The sequence below is a fragment of the Balaenoptera acutorostrata genome, chromosome 1 (genome assembly GCF_949987535.1).
Source record: "Balaenoptera acutorostrata chromosome 1, mBalAcu1.1, whole genome shotgun sequence".
NCBI lineage: Eukaryota > Metazoa > Chordata > Mammalia > Artiodactyla > Balaenopteridae > Balaenoptera > Balaenoptera acutorostrata.
The window spans coordinates 12,773,173-12,788,587 of NC_080064.1; the positions used below are offsets into that span (position 1 = coordinate 12,773,173).

Sequence of the window (15,415 nt, forward strand, 5' to 3'; positions counted from 1 at the left end):
GCGTTGGATCTTTGTGGCTGAACGCGGGCTTCCTCTAGCTGCTGGGAGCGGGGGCTACTCTTCGTTGCGGTGCACGGGCTTCTCACTGCGGTGGCTTCTCTTGTTGCGGAGCAGGGGCTCTAGGTGCGCGGGCTTCAGCAGTTGTGGCACGTGGGCTCAGTAGTTGTGGCACGGGGGCTCAGTAGTTGTGGCACACGGGCTTCAGTAGTTGTGGCGCACAGGCTTAGCTGCTCCGCAGCATATGGGATCTTCCTAGACCAGGGCTCGAACCCGTGTCCCCTGCATTGGCAGGCGGATTCTTAACTAATGCGCCACCAGGGAAGTCCCTGTGTTTATTTTTTATTGTAGTAAAATACACATAAAACTTAACATTTTAATCATTTTAAAGTATACAGTTCAATGGCATTATCCATCTCCAGAACTTTTTCATCATCCCAAATGGAAACTCCATACCCATTAAATACTAACTCCCGGGCTTCCCTGGTGGCACAGTGGTTAAGAATCCACCTGCTAATCCAGGGGACACGGGTTCGAGCCCTGGTCCGGGAAGATCCCACATGCTGCGGAGCAACTAAGCCCGTGCGCCACAACTACTGAGCCTGCGCTCTAGAGCCCGCAAGCCACATCTACTGAAGCCCACGTGCCTAAAGCCTGTGCTCCACAAGAGAAGCCACCACAATGAGAAGCCCGCGCACCGCAAGGAAGAGTAGCCCCCGCTCGAGGCAACTGGAGAAAGCCCACGCACAGCAACGAGGACCCAATGCAGCCAAAAATAAGTAAAATAAAAAAAAAAAAGAACTTATTTCCAAATAAAGTCACATTAAAAAAAAAATACTAATTCCCCTCAGCTCCCGGTAACTACTATTCTACTTTCTGTCTCCATGAATTGGACTACTCTCTAGGTATCTCATTTAAGTGGAATCACAAAACATTTGTCCTTCTGTGTCTGGTTTATTTTACTTATTAACATAACATCTTCTAGCTTCACCCATATTGTAGTATGTGTCAGAATTTCATTCCTTTTGAAGGCTAAATAATATTTCATTGTATGTATATACCACATTTTATTCCATTCCATCCCTTCATCAATTGATGGACATTTGCTGTTTTCACCTTTTGGCTACTGTGAATATGTTACTATGAACACTGATATACAAATATCTGTTTCAGTTCTTGCTCTCAATTCTTTTGGACAGACACCTAGAAATGGAACTGCTAGATCATACGGTAACTCTTTTTTTTTTTTTAATTTTTGGCTGCGTTGGGTCTTCATTGCTGCACGCAGGCTTTCTCTAGTTGTGGCAAGCGGGGGCTACTCTTTGTTGCAGTGCGTGGGCTTCTCATTCCAGTGGCTTCTCTTGTTGCAGAGCATGGGCTCTAGGCGCGCAGGCTTCAGTAGTTCTGGCTCGCGGGCTCTAGAGCGCAGGCTCAGTAGTTGTGGCGCACGGGCCCAGCTGCTCCGAGGCATGTGGGATCTTCCCAGACCAGCGTTCAAACCTGTGTCCCCTGCATTGGCAGGTGGATTCTTAACCACTGCGCCACCAGGGAAGTCCCTTGTTTAATTTTTTGAAGAACTGTCTTCCACAGCTGGTACATCATTTTAAAGTCAACACAATCTGGGTCTAACCTCTCTTTCTGTGTATCTCTCCCTACTGCAGTCTAGTCCTCTATCATTCAGCCAAACTGAATCTCAGCAGAGCCTCTTCCTTCCTACCTCTAAAATCCTTTGTCCTTGCTGCTCTCTGTTTGGGAAACAATTTCCTATGTGCAAATCTACCCATCCTTTGAGGCTAGCTCAAGCACCACCTACTGTGGGAAACATTCCCTGATTTCTCCAACTAGAAGGAATCTCTTTCTCTGAATTCCCCTTATATTTCCCTCTCACTTTCTACCATATATAATAATCAGGTACACATCTTTCTCAGCAAGTATGTCTAATTCATGTATATACTGCCTTCAGCAACTAGCAAGTAGCAGACAATGGGTAAATGAATAGAATGGATCAATGACAAAGGAATAAAGATAAATTTTAAGATAAAAATAATTCAGGGCTTCCCTGGTGGCGCAGTGGTTGAGAATCTGCCTGCTAATGCAGGGGACACGGGTTCGAGCCCTGGTCTGGGAAGATCCCACATGCCACGGAGCAGCTGGGCCCGTGAGCCACAATTGCTGAGCCTGCGCGTCTGGAGCCTGTGCCCCGCGACGGGAGGGGCCGCGATAGAGAAAGGCCCGCGCACCGCGATGAAGAGCGGTCCCCGCACCGCGATGAAGAGTGGCCCCCGCTTGCCGCAACTGGAGAAAGCCCTCGCACGAACCGAAGACCCAACACAGCCAAAAATAAATAAATAAATAAATAAATAAATAAAATCAAGTAAAACTTTAAAAAAAAAAAAAATAATAATTCAAAATTTCCGATCAAGTTGAGGACTGTCAAGGAAAACTAAATCATACCTGTTAAAATCTTTTTTAAAGTGTTATCTATCAACATTTTAAATGCACAGGCCAGATGACTCAGACATTCTAGTTCTAGAAATATGTCTGAAGTAAACCTTGGCACAATTGCAAAAAAGGTGTTCTATGCAGCACTGTTTTAACAGCAAATTTAAAAAATAAATAGAAACAAGCCAAATGTCCATTCACAGGGGAGTAGACAAACATATTATGACACAGCCATAATCTTAAGTAGCTGTTAAAAGGAGATGGACAATACTCTACAACATATTATAAATTTAAAAAGCCATTTCTGCCTAAAAATGCAGAAGTGAATCTTTTTTGTATCCACAGAGAAAATTTCATTTCAAACTGTCAAAAGTAGTTATCTGTGGTAGTTTGTAAAAAAGGATTCACTTATGTGAATTGATTACAACAAGCATCTATTCTGTAATTTGTAAAAATGTCTCCCAAATTTTCAGTAAATTCAGCTTGGTTCTGATTTTTAAATGTAAAAATACATATTTAAAAGTAGAATAGGGACTTCCCTGGTGGTCCGGTGGTTAAGAATCCGCCTTCCAATGCAGGGGACGCGAGTTTGATCCCTGGTCAGGGAACTAAGATCCCACATGCTGCAGGGCAACTAAGCCTGCGTGCCACAACTACTGAGCCCACGCACCACAACTAGAGAGAAGCCCACGTGCTGCAACAAACAGCCCACATGCCGCAACTCAGACCCAAAGCAGCCAAAAATAAATAAATATAAACAAAAGTAGACTATTCTACAGTGTAATTTTATTTTATTAAAATATTTATTTACCTATCTATCTATCTATTTGGCTGCGCCAGGTCTTAGCTGCAGCACGCGGGATCTTCATTGCTACATGCCAGATCTTTATTGCAGCATGCAGGATCTAGTTCCCTGACCAGGGATCAAACCTGGGCTCCCTGCATTGGGAGCCCAGAGTCTTAGCCACTGAAGCACCAGGGAAGTCCCCTCTACAGTCTAATTTTATAACAAAAGACACCCAGGAGAGTGTGTAATATTCCTGCCAAAAATAAATATAACAAAACTAGCAATTTTTTAATATTTAGAAACAAAGTGCACAGTGGTTTAGATATTACAGCTATGTATCTTTAAGTAGAGGAGAAAAAAACAAACTCTGTATAAATGGGTGTTTTCCAAACAAAACTAAGCATCAAGGTTTTTTGTTTTTAATTGAGGTATAGTTGATGTACAATATCATATAAGTTTTATATAAGTTTCAGGTATACAACATAGTGATTCACAGTTTTTAAAGGTTATTATAAAATATTGGCTATATTCTCTGTGTTGCACAATATACCCTTGTAGCTTATATATTTTATACACAGTAGTATGTACTTCTTAATCCTCTACCCCTATCTTGACCCTCACCCCTCCCCTCTCCCACTGGTAACCACTAGTTTGTTCTCTATATCTGAGTCTGTTTCTTTTTTGTTATATTCACTAGTTTGCTGTATTTTTTAGATTCCACATGTAAGTGATATAATACAGTATTTGTCTTTCTCTGTCTGACTTATTTCACTAAGCATAATACCCTCCAAGTCCATCCATGTTGTCACAAATGGCAAAATTTCATTCGTTTTTATGGCTGAGCAGTATTACAGTGTGTGTGTGTGTGTGTGTACCACATCTTCTTTACCCATTCATCCACTGATGAACACTTAGGTTGCTTTCGTATCTTGGCTGTCATAAATAATGCTGCTATGAACATTGAGGTGCATATATCTTTTTGAATTAATGTTTCTGTTTTCTTTAAAAAAAATCAAGGTTTAATACTACAGCTAAAATTATTCAAAACTTGCCAGAATTTTTTTGCGCTCTACTACTTTAAAAAGAAAATCTATACAATAAATGGATACATCTCTAATATTGACCAGAAGAAGACAACAAAAGAATAGGGGCTTCCCTGGTGGCGCAGTGGTTGAGAGTCTGCCTGCCAATGCGGGGGACACGGGTTCGAGCCCTGGTCTGGGAGGATCCCACATGCTGCGGAGCAGCTGGGCCCGTGAGCCACAACTACGGAGCCTGCGCGTCTGGAGCCCGTGCTCTGCAACAAGAGAGGCCGTGATAGTGAGAGGCCCGCGCGCTACGATAAAGAGTGGCCCCTGCTTGCCGCAACTGGAGAAAGCCCTCGCACACAGACGGGGACACAACACAGCCAAAAATAAATAAATAAATAAATTAAAAAAAAAAAAAAAGAATACACGAAGTATGATTCCATTTATGTGAAGCTGACAAACAGGCAAAACTGAACTACTGTTTAGATACACACATAGGTGATAAAACTATCAAGAAAAGCAAGGAAATCATGAGACAAAACAGTAGTTACTTCTAAGACAGGAAATGGTTGTAATCAAAGAGGGGTACACTGGAAGTACCTCTGAGGCACTGGCAATATTCTGTCACTTGACCTGGATGGCGGTTACACAGATGTTTGCTTATACACTGCACATATTTTATGCACTCTTCTGAATTTCTCACAATATAAAAAAATCTGCCTAAACCTAACTTTTAATAGTATTCAATAATAATACGTAAATACTTCTGCAGGTAAACTTTTTTTTTTTTTTTTTTTTTTTTTTTAAAGGATTTTCTTATTTATTTATTTATTTATTTTTGGCTGTGTTGGGTCTTCGGTTCGTGCGAGGGCTTTCTCCAGTTGCGGCAAGCGGGGGCCACTCTTCATCGCGGTGCGGGGACCGCTCTTCATCGCGGTGCGCGGGCCTTTCTCTATCGCGGCCCCTCCCGTCGCGGGGCACAGGCTCCAGACGCGCAGGCTCAGCAATTGTGGCTCACGGGCCCAGCTGCTCCGTGGCATGTGGGATCTTCCCAGACCAGGGCTCGAACCCGTGTCCCCTGCATTAGCAGGCAGATTCTCAACCACTGCGCCACCAGGGAAGCCCCTCTGCAGGTAAACTTTTATTCTGAACATGTGCTCACATATTTGACGTAAAATAGCTTTAGCTAATACTCCACAGCAAAACTAACCTGCCGAAGGTAAAAAGAACAACAAAATCATTAGGAACTCAGACAAAAAGAAAATCTCTTAAGGTGCCAATGCTTCTCAAATTTTAATGTGGATCTCAAACTACCGATTCAGATTCAGTAGGCCTGGAGGGGGACCTGACATTCTGCACTCTAGCCCTGGTGATGCCAATGTTGCCGGTCCATGGACTCTGAGTACCAACTTCTTAAGAAATCATTGAAGTGCAGCTGGTGTCAAGACTAGCTGAGAGGAAAGGGAATCAACAGGTTTTAAGAGTTTGTGCCAAGCGCCTTATCTCATTTAACCCTACCTCAATTCTATCAGGGACATATTATCAGTTATGTTTTACAGATGGAAGATTATGAGGCCCAGATAAATTCATTTGCCCACAATTAGCCAGCTTTGTAAAAAGAAAAGGAACCAGAACTGGAACCCAATATGTTCTGAAGTCTCTAGGAAGGAATTCACTAAATGTGAGCAAATGAGAAGCATGGTGAAAACAGTGTTTCAGGAAGCAGAATTCAAAGCACTCAACAATTGCACGGTATTCCTATCAAATCTCTCAGCTTGCATATAGAACCAGCATCCTCACTGACACAAAAATATTCTGCAAAGAACATAATACATTTTGACAAGACGCTGTAAGAGAATGGAAATTTTCATTTCTACTTACATTTTTTTCTGGTGGTGGTCAGAGCAAAGGAATTCATGGAGGGTAAATGATGTCCTGACTACTCCCTATCTTCAGGAAACCTAAAGGACAATGGTATATGCACGTGAAGTAAATCTTGTTTCACAAGCTTGCTTGATCATTAAAAAAAAAAAAAAAAAAAAAAAATCACCTAGTAGGTACACTTCCTAGAGACTGTTTCAGAAAACAGGGATGGGTCCGGGAACCTTAATTTTTTTTAACAAGCACCTGAGCAGATTCAAGTTTAGAAAACCCTCAGCAGTACTTCTAAAACTTAACCTTATGTTCTCGTTTATAGTTTTCCTATGCCTTACATACTTTACTGAGCAATAGGTTTAAAATATGGCTAATAAAACTCTCAGAAAAATATAAAGTATTATAGCAGGAGATCTTAGAGATTATGGAGCAATTTAACCCTTATTCTACAAATGAGGAAACTGAAGTCCGAAAATTTAGGTGACTTCCTTAAGGTCATGCATTTAGTGGCAAAACAGAACCTGTATCAGCTCAATGCTCTTTCTAACACACATACCAAAATCTATTTTAAAGTAGGGTTTGTTTTTTTTTTTTGGCCACGCCACATGGCTTGTGAGATCTTAGTTCCCAAACCAGGGATTGAACCCAGGCCCCCGGCAGTGAAAGTGCCGAGTCCTAACTACTGCACCGCAAGGGAATTTCCACCAAAATCTATTTTTAAAAGATCAGCAGTAAAGCATTACTTACTGATTACCATCAAAAAGTGACTAGTTGGGCTTCCCTGGTGGCGCAGTGGTTGAGAATCCGCCTGCCAATGCAGGGGACACGGGTTCGAGCCCTGGTCTGGGAAGATCCCACATGCCGTGGAGCAACTGGGCCCGTGAGCCACAATTACTGAGCCTGCGCGTCTGGAGCCTGTGCTCCCCAACAAGAGAGGCCGCGATGGTGAGAGGCCCGCGCACCGCGATGAAGAGTGGCCCCCGCTTGCCACAACTGGAGAGGGCCCTCGCACAGAAACGAAGACCCAACACAGCCATAAATAAATAAATAAATAAATATTAAAAAACAAAACAAACAAACAAAAAAGATATTGACTAGGATGCCACCAAGGATAGAACCCCGAGATTTGTGATTAAAAAAAAAAAAAAAAAAAAAGTGACTAGTCGAACAAATCTGGCACATCCACACAATGAAGCTGCGAATATGATTAGGGATTACCTCTGTTCCAATAAGGCATAATCTCTAGGATATATTAAGTGAAAAGAAATGCTGAACAGCGTACGTAATACGGCAATCTTTTGTGTAAGAAAGGATAAAAAAGAATATATGTAGATACTTGTTTATTTTTGCAAACAGAAACACTGTAAGGATAAACCAGAAGCTAATAAAAACTAGGAAGAGGATGATCCAAGCACGAGCCATGTGGCATATCTTAGCAATTCCCCCTCTTGGTCCCAGATCTGAAAGTGGCAGCAGTGCTTGAGGTCGTGGGTGACCCCCCTCTCCATTTTCTTTAAAAGGTTTGGTAATACCATCTATCCCTTTTGTTCCCAACTCTTGAGGTAATAGTTTCGCCCTAGTTACTTTATTTATTTTTTAATATTTATTTATTTACTTGGTTGTGTCGAGTCTTAGTTGTGGCATGCAGGATCTTTGCTGCAGTGAGTGGAATCTTTAGTTGCAGCATGCAAACTCTTAGTTGTGGCATGCTTGTGGGACCTAGTTCCCTGACCAGGGATCGAACCTGGGCCCCCTGCATTGGGAGCACGGAATCTTAGCCACTGGACCACCAGGGAAGTCCCAGTTTCACCCTAGTTATTAATCTCTAAGTCACCCTGCCCTACTCTTTTTTGCTCTCTCAGTCTTGCAACCTATATTAAGTCTCCTCTATTTGAAATATCTAGTATGTTTTCCATTTTCTTGACTGGATGTTGGCAGAATGTTCTAAGGGTAAAAAGAATCACAAATAAATTTTAAATTTACCTCAGTAATTTTATTAGTAACAACATGAATACTATATTTTTATAAGTTACGTATGGGACTTCCCTGGTAGTCCAGTGATTAAGACTCCACGCTCCCAATGCACGGGGGCCGAGGTTCAGTGCCTGGTCAGGGAACTAGATCCCGCATGTTGCAACTAAGATCCCGTGCGCAGCAACTAAGATCCCGTGTGCTGCAACAAAGACCTGACACAGCCAAATAAATAAATAAATAAATAAATATTTTTTTTAAATAAAAATAAAAATCATGTATACTGTAGTATAGAACAAATAAATGTGAACAGTACTAAAAAATAAGATTTTCAGTTTAAGGAAAGACAGACAAATATAAAATCTAAAGAAAAGAACCCTGTAAAGATTCAAATTAAATTGGAAATATTAATATGAAGTTTTGATTTCTAAAAAACGTATTTTCTCTCTCTGCCCATTGGAAGGACCTAGAAATAATGAAGACCCAGTAAGCAATGAGCATTCCTAGCACTCAGATCTTGGTTTCTAATGGCATTCTCTGTAAAAGTAACTAGGTCTTCCTAGAAAAATGACTGATTTCGGGTCAAGAACAGAGAGAGTACAAGGTGAACCTGGAAAATCTTGCGAGAGAAAACAACCCAAACACCAAAGGGCACACGGCGCACGTCAAAAGGACACACAATACTAGCCTGAAGACAGTCATACTGGTGAAAGTTCTGCGTTAAAGAGACTAATGGCTGTAACTAACTGTAAAATAATGAATAAATAAAAATTCATGTGCCTACAGTGATACAGAAAATAGCAAAGAAACTCATTTGCTACCACTGATGTGACCAATTCTTCACCAAGAAAATTTACAATGAAAAGCAAAGAATTAAACAAAACACCCTGCCTTATTAGGAGAGACTTTTAGTAGTTAATTCTCAGTTGATTCTCATTTATTAGCCAGCTAATAAATGTGGAAGGAATACAACGATAACAATCATCCTTTTGCAACCTCCAGTGAAACAACTGATTCAGGCAAGGATCTCTGATGGACTTTAAAACCAACAGGTGAAAGATAGAATAGAGTAATTGTGTTGTATTAAATTGCTACCCACAGATTACTTGATCCATGTAAAGGGAAACCTTTACAATGGAAAGATCTAGGACTTGCACATTAACCAAGTGATCAAATTCAGCATCATTATAATGGCAAAAGCTGACATCAAGTGTGATACAATTTGAATACACAGTATCACAAAGGATTGTAAATTGTCAACTGTCTTAAAAGGTGATAAAGGAAGGAATTAATTGACACAAGGAAATAGTAAGACAAATCATGAATGTGGAACAGTCTACCAGAGAACCAGACTGGTCTCTTCAAAAAGTCAGTGTCACTGAGCGAAAGAAAAAAGAAAAAAACAAAAACAAATGCGGGGAAGGGGAGGAGGCTATTTTAGATTATGAAGCAAAAACTAAACAACAGCCAAATGCAATTTGAGAATCCCAACTGGATCCTGGTTCGTACTTTAGACCTTTGCGCTAGCTGTTCCTTATGTCCCCAAAACTTAGCATTAAACATTCTGCCTTGTGTCTTTCAGCCTGAATATCACCTTCTCACTGAGGCCTTCTCTAAACCAATCTCAATTAGTCTTCCCTTTTAGCTAACTCTCTTTTATTTTCTTTTAAGTATTTATTACTGTCTGAAGTTTTGTTCATTCATTAACTGCTTTCTTCATTCTCGAATGTAAGATCCTGGAAATCAGAGCCCTTGCCTATTCTGTCCACTGTAACCCTAATATCTTGAACCATGCCTAGCACACAGCATTCAATAAATGTTTTTTGAATGAATGGACCAATGAACAAAAAGGCAAGAAAGACTCAACAGACACTTAGGATCATGCAATGCCTCAGAAAGCTCATGAAGAACATCAGCCCATAAGAATGAAATGCATACACTGAATGAATATTTGAGTGCCTAATATGTAAGTACTAAATGTGCATATAAGACACTAAAAATATTACATATGAATTATACTGCATGATATATCCCTTTTAAGTATTTGGCAGGAATTAATTAGCACAGTAATTTTCTTTTTGGATATTAACTTTAACCTAATTGTGCAAGGGCAACAGTGGTTAAGTGGTGGAGCATACAGGAGATACTCTACAGAGCTGGATAGAGTAGTTAATGAAAAAAAATGTCTCCTACCTAGGAAAATGAATATTCCAGTTATAAAAATGAACATGATATACATGAGAGGCAGTGAGACTAGTCTGGCTTGAACAGACTGCATGATGGGTGTCATGTAAAATAAGGCTGGAAAGGTACAATGAGGGCCAAATGGAGAGCTTCAAAGATAAGTAAGGCAGTAGGCAATAATGAGTTACCATAGTTTCCCGATCAGAGGGGAAACATTCAGAACGTAGTCCCTTAAGATTGGTCTGTTATAATACTGTCACTTCAATCTTAATCATTTCCAAAAATTACCAAGAAGAAAAACTCAAATAACAGCAAATACTTCCTATGCAGTGTTTACCATGTGTTAGACATTTAGCTAAATATTGCACACGTATGTCATGCAGTAGGAATTGTAACTCCCATTTTGAAGATGAGGGAGGCTGAGATCATACAACTAGTAAGTAGCAGAGCCCTGGCAACAAGACTAGTTAAGAACTATAGCAGTACTTCAGTCTGCCCTCAGCTCATAAAAACCTGGTCTAGAGTCATGTCAGCAAGTGTAACAAGGAGCAGGGAAATCTAAGGGATACTGAGGAAGATAATACAGATCTACATGGCAGGATACAAAAGATTTTTTTTTTTTTAAAAGAGTATTAGCAAATGACTCCCAGTTTCATGGTTTATCAGACCAGAATAAAAGTATTCTATCTACAGAAATGGGAATACTGAGAAGGGAACTTGGTTAGTAAAGGTTTTTATGTTAAGTGAGGTAAGAGGTGAAACAATGGACTCAGTTGTGAACACGTGGACAGCTGAGTTAGAGGATATGCTCTATAAAGTCCCTGGAAAACCAAGAGGCATAAAAGAAAGATCACATCTAGATGGATTTAAGAGACATAAGGGCAGTGGTATCAAATGAAGACATGAATAAGCCCAGTTCTCCAATCAAAGACAGAAAGGGAAGCACAGGGGAAACCAGAAAACATGTATTCCTGCTACAGGTATGTCTGCATACAGGACAAGTATGCCACTGGACTACGCTATGAGGAAGCTAGGAGACAAGTTCCCCTTGTCCCAGTTTCAATGTTCCATGAAACAATGTAATAATAATGTTTAAGATTTAAGTGTTTACTATATGCTAGGCAATGTGCTGAGAGGTTCACACGTATTCCCACATTTAATTGTCCCAAAACGTGGGCATCATCCTCATTTTATAGATGAAAAAACTGAGGCTTAGAGAACCTAAGGTCCATACCCAAGGAAAGTAGCAGAACTAGGGTAGGGGCCTGGGTCTACCTGGGGTCAAAGCCTATGATCTTAATTACTATATTGAAATAAATAATTATCAAGCCAGCCCACAGAGCATATGTAAACCATTACGCTTCCTCTGTGTGTGTGTTTATACCTTGACATAAAAATTGCCGTTTTAACCATTTTCAAATATGCAGTTCAGTGGCATCAAGTACATTCACATTGTTGTGCAACCATCACCACCATCCATCTTCAGAACTTTGATCCCAAACTAAAACTCCATATCCATTAAAAGGTAACTCCCCTTTCCCTCCTCTCCTCAGCCCCTGGCAACTACCATTCTACTTTCTCTATGAATTAGACTATTCTAGGTACCTCATACAAGTGTAATCATACAATATTTGTTCTTTTGTGGCTTATTTCACCTACCATAATGTGTTCAAGATTCATTACCACTAAGTTACTTATAAGTTAAATAAAATGTGAAATTCTAACACACACATCATTATGCAGCTCTATGGGGAATTATATTCCAAAATTCCATTATGATTTATGAAACACACTTGGAAGAGAGAACTGCATTTACTGGGGAAAAAAAAAAAGGTGGGGGGAGGTAAGGAAGACAGACAAATCAAAATTTGAAGGACCCACAGGAAAGTAAAACTTCAGATTCAGTAATAAGGAAGACAGCAGCTTGCTTGATTTTGACTAGACTGAAGGATCTATCTAAGTATCTCAAAACAAAAGCTAAGAAAGCAGTCCTGCAGAACAGACTGCAAACATAACACTGCTGGATCAACCAAGAAAAGACAAGACACTGTCGCTTTTTGGCAAAACACAGCAAGACAACTAGCAAAAAAGTTTTAAAAATAAATACTGAAACAGAAGGATAAATTCCATTTTCCCTTGATTTGCATCTGAAAAACCAGCAGATGGGAGAGGCAACATTTAGTAAAACTGTATTGATCAATTTATAATTAACATCAATCTTTCTCCAAACAATGCACCAAGAGGTTCATTCTGGAAAAAAATTTCTTGTTCTCTAGATAGTAACATGAATCAAACATTTAAGATGAGGATAATAAAGGAAACACAAATTTGGAAGAGTATGCCATACCAGTGAATTCCTTAAAATAGCTGAAATAAAAGTATCCTAAATGTTAAATATTATAAGGGAGTATTAGTAGCTAAAACTGGAACTTGTTTGCCTTTATAGAAATTAAATGAACTGGGACTTCCCTGGTGGTGCAGGGGTTAAGAATCCGTCTGACAATGCAGGGGACACGGGTTCGAGCCCTGGTCCGGGAAGATCCCACATGCCGTGGAGCAACTAAGCCCGAGTGCCACAACTACTGAGCCTGCCCTCTAGAGCCCACGAGCCACAACTACTGAGCCCCCGTGCCACAACTACTGAAGCCTGCGCGCCTAGAGCCCATGCTCCGCAACAAAGAGAAGCCACTGCAATGAGAAGCCCGCACACCACAACGAAGAGTAGCCCCTGCTCACCGCAACTAGAGAAAGCCGGGGTGCAGCAACAAAGACCCAACGCAGCCAGGAAAAAAAAAGAAAGAAATTAAATGAACTACCTGAAATCTATGTATTACTAGGAGACAAGAGAAAATATGTTACTATCTAAGCTAAGTTACTGTCCAGAGTAGTAAAATTTTACAAGTAACTATTGCTTTATATAATATCTGTACATTTATCAGATTTATATATATAAACAAGCATCAAAGTACCACAGGATACTTAAACCTTTGAAGCAAAAAAGAACAGCAACACTAGAAAAAATTAAATAAAAAGCCTAGGAGAAAACTTTAGAAATTAAAAAGTAGAAACTTAATACAGGAAGAATCAGAATTCAAAGCAAATTTGCTTTCCAATACATGCCTGAGTAAGTAAGCACAAAATTAAGCTATATAGGAGTACCACTAATTTTACAAGACATTTAGAAGAATGTCACAAGAAACAATTTTAAAAATAAGCGGTAGTGTTATGAGCTTCATACTGGGCAATTTTAAAATGACTTGTCTGTAGGTCATATCTTTCTACATGTGACAACAATATAGAAGAATGAACAAACACATCACCTTCACTTTCTTGTCAACCACTACCTTAAAGCACTCATGTTCAGTTAAGATACAGATGGTATGTGTTCAATACTGCACCACTTACAGATTCTACTCAATCCAAAAATCCGCAAAATTTCTGCAATGTAGGTGACAACATGCTAAATTAATTATAAAATACCACAACACTAAGGTGAGGAACTTGCATTGAACAGAAGTTTAATATCAGAGATGCTAAGCAGCCTCAATCTACATAAATAGATTCTATAAAATAGTTTAGTATACTTCTGGCTTAAACTGTCAGCTTCACCTCAAAAGGAGAAGGACCTTCTTGTTTTACTTATTACTGGGAGACAGGAGACAGTACTAATCACTTACAGTTATTGGGAGACAGGAGACAGTACTAATCACTTACAGCTGTCATTCTAAGGGACTGACAACTAAACATTTATTAACTGAATGTGATCAAATTCAAATCATACAGTACTTTTTGTGGCAGTTTACAAAACAAAAATAAAAGCATCACCACTCTAAAGTTGTCACCACTTAGTAATCGGAGATATTTTAAATTGCAGCTGCAATGTTTGTGTTTATTGCCTGTGCCTATGACTCACTCTCAAAAAGGTTCTCCCAAGACTCTGGTGGATTTTTGAGAATGCAGAAACCATAACTGGGGCATACTGTGTGGGAAGTGTCATGACAATGAATGAATAAAAGAGGAAAAGAACTCGTGACAGAAAATTTTTAAGTTTTTATAAAAAGCAGGTTGCTCACAAAAGGCATATTTTTCTGCAGAATAATAGGAAAGGTTGGGGAAAGCCATCCTGGCTCTGAGAAGCCTTCCTTGACTCCCTTGGTTGGATTCAGTGCATTTCTTACACTACAATATATTTATCTAGTTTCTCAGTCTGGCTCCCCGACCAGACTGCAGGCAACTTGAGACCAAAAGCTGTCTTATCTTAGAATCATCAGTACCCACTTCCCAAAATGTCCAGCACACAGAGGGCTCTCAATAGGTATTTTCATAAAACTGGTTATTGAATAATCAATCTTACATTCACCTTCTATTTTACAAAGCACTTTCACAAACATTACTCTTTTGCTTCACATTAACAATCTCGTGAAGTGGGAAGGGCATTATTTAAACAAATGGCTTCTAGTTTTATATAGACTGACTAAAACAACCCTGAAATCACAAAGATAATCACATATTTGTTCATCTTTGAGATAACTTCTCCTTGGGACCTCAATATTCTTGAAAACCAAGAGGTTTTGCTAGCATTTTCACAATGGGTAGCAATTACACAGCTCTGAGTCCTACAGAAGGGTTTTAACTATATAAAGCAGTGTTACAGAAGGCTCTTCTAGAAATGAGACATTTAAGAAGCATCCTAAGCTATTTTTCCTGATCCTCTTTTTTTGTGACTCTAAGAAGGCAAGAAACTGCAAAAGGCAAAATACTGGAGAGTGAATGATGTCATGGACGTCATGAAGTTGCATCAATAGCTGATGATGATTTAGCACAACAATGCAACACATTATGCCAAGAAGTATAATGTCAAACCACCAGGATGTTTTACTGCATTAATTTCATGACTCTTTATTAGCAAATTGAAATGCAGAGTGGCTCTCCAATTGTCTAAAATGGAGAAGTTGTTGGTTTAGGTTTATGGCCTTAGCAAAGGCGCTAAGAAAATGTACAAATCTCCATGGAAAAGGCTTTAAGAAAAGAAAAAAATGGTCAAAAAATTAGCTACTATTAAACTAAACAGTTGTCATTTTAACAATTAAAAGCTTTTTGAAGTAGACAGAACACCCATGGGTCAATGTAG

General features: G+C 39.6%; 1 protein-coding gene across 5 annotated transcripts in view; it reads right to left on the reverse strand.

The window, feature by feature from the left end:
* FBXO42 (F-box protein 42) overlaps window positions 1-15,415 on the reverse strand; it is a 91,561-nt gene that overhangs the window by 74,535 nt on the left and 1,611 nt on the right. For 3 of the 5 annotated variants that reach the window (XM_007174997.2, XM_007174995.2, XM_057549789.1), the window contains exon 2: window positions 6,136-6,215. The exons of the other annotated variants lie outside the window; for them this stretch is intronic. In XM_007174997.2, coding sequence (XP_007175059.1) covers window positions 6,136-6,172 — 37 coding nt within the window. In that variant the 5' untranslated portion in view covers window positions 6,173-6,215. The remainder of the gene's footprint in view (window positions 1-6,135; window positions 6,216-15,415) is intronic. 5 annotated transcript variants of the gene reach the window in all.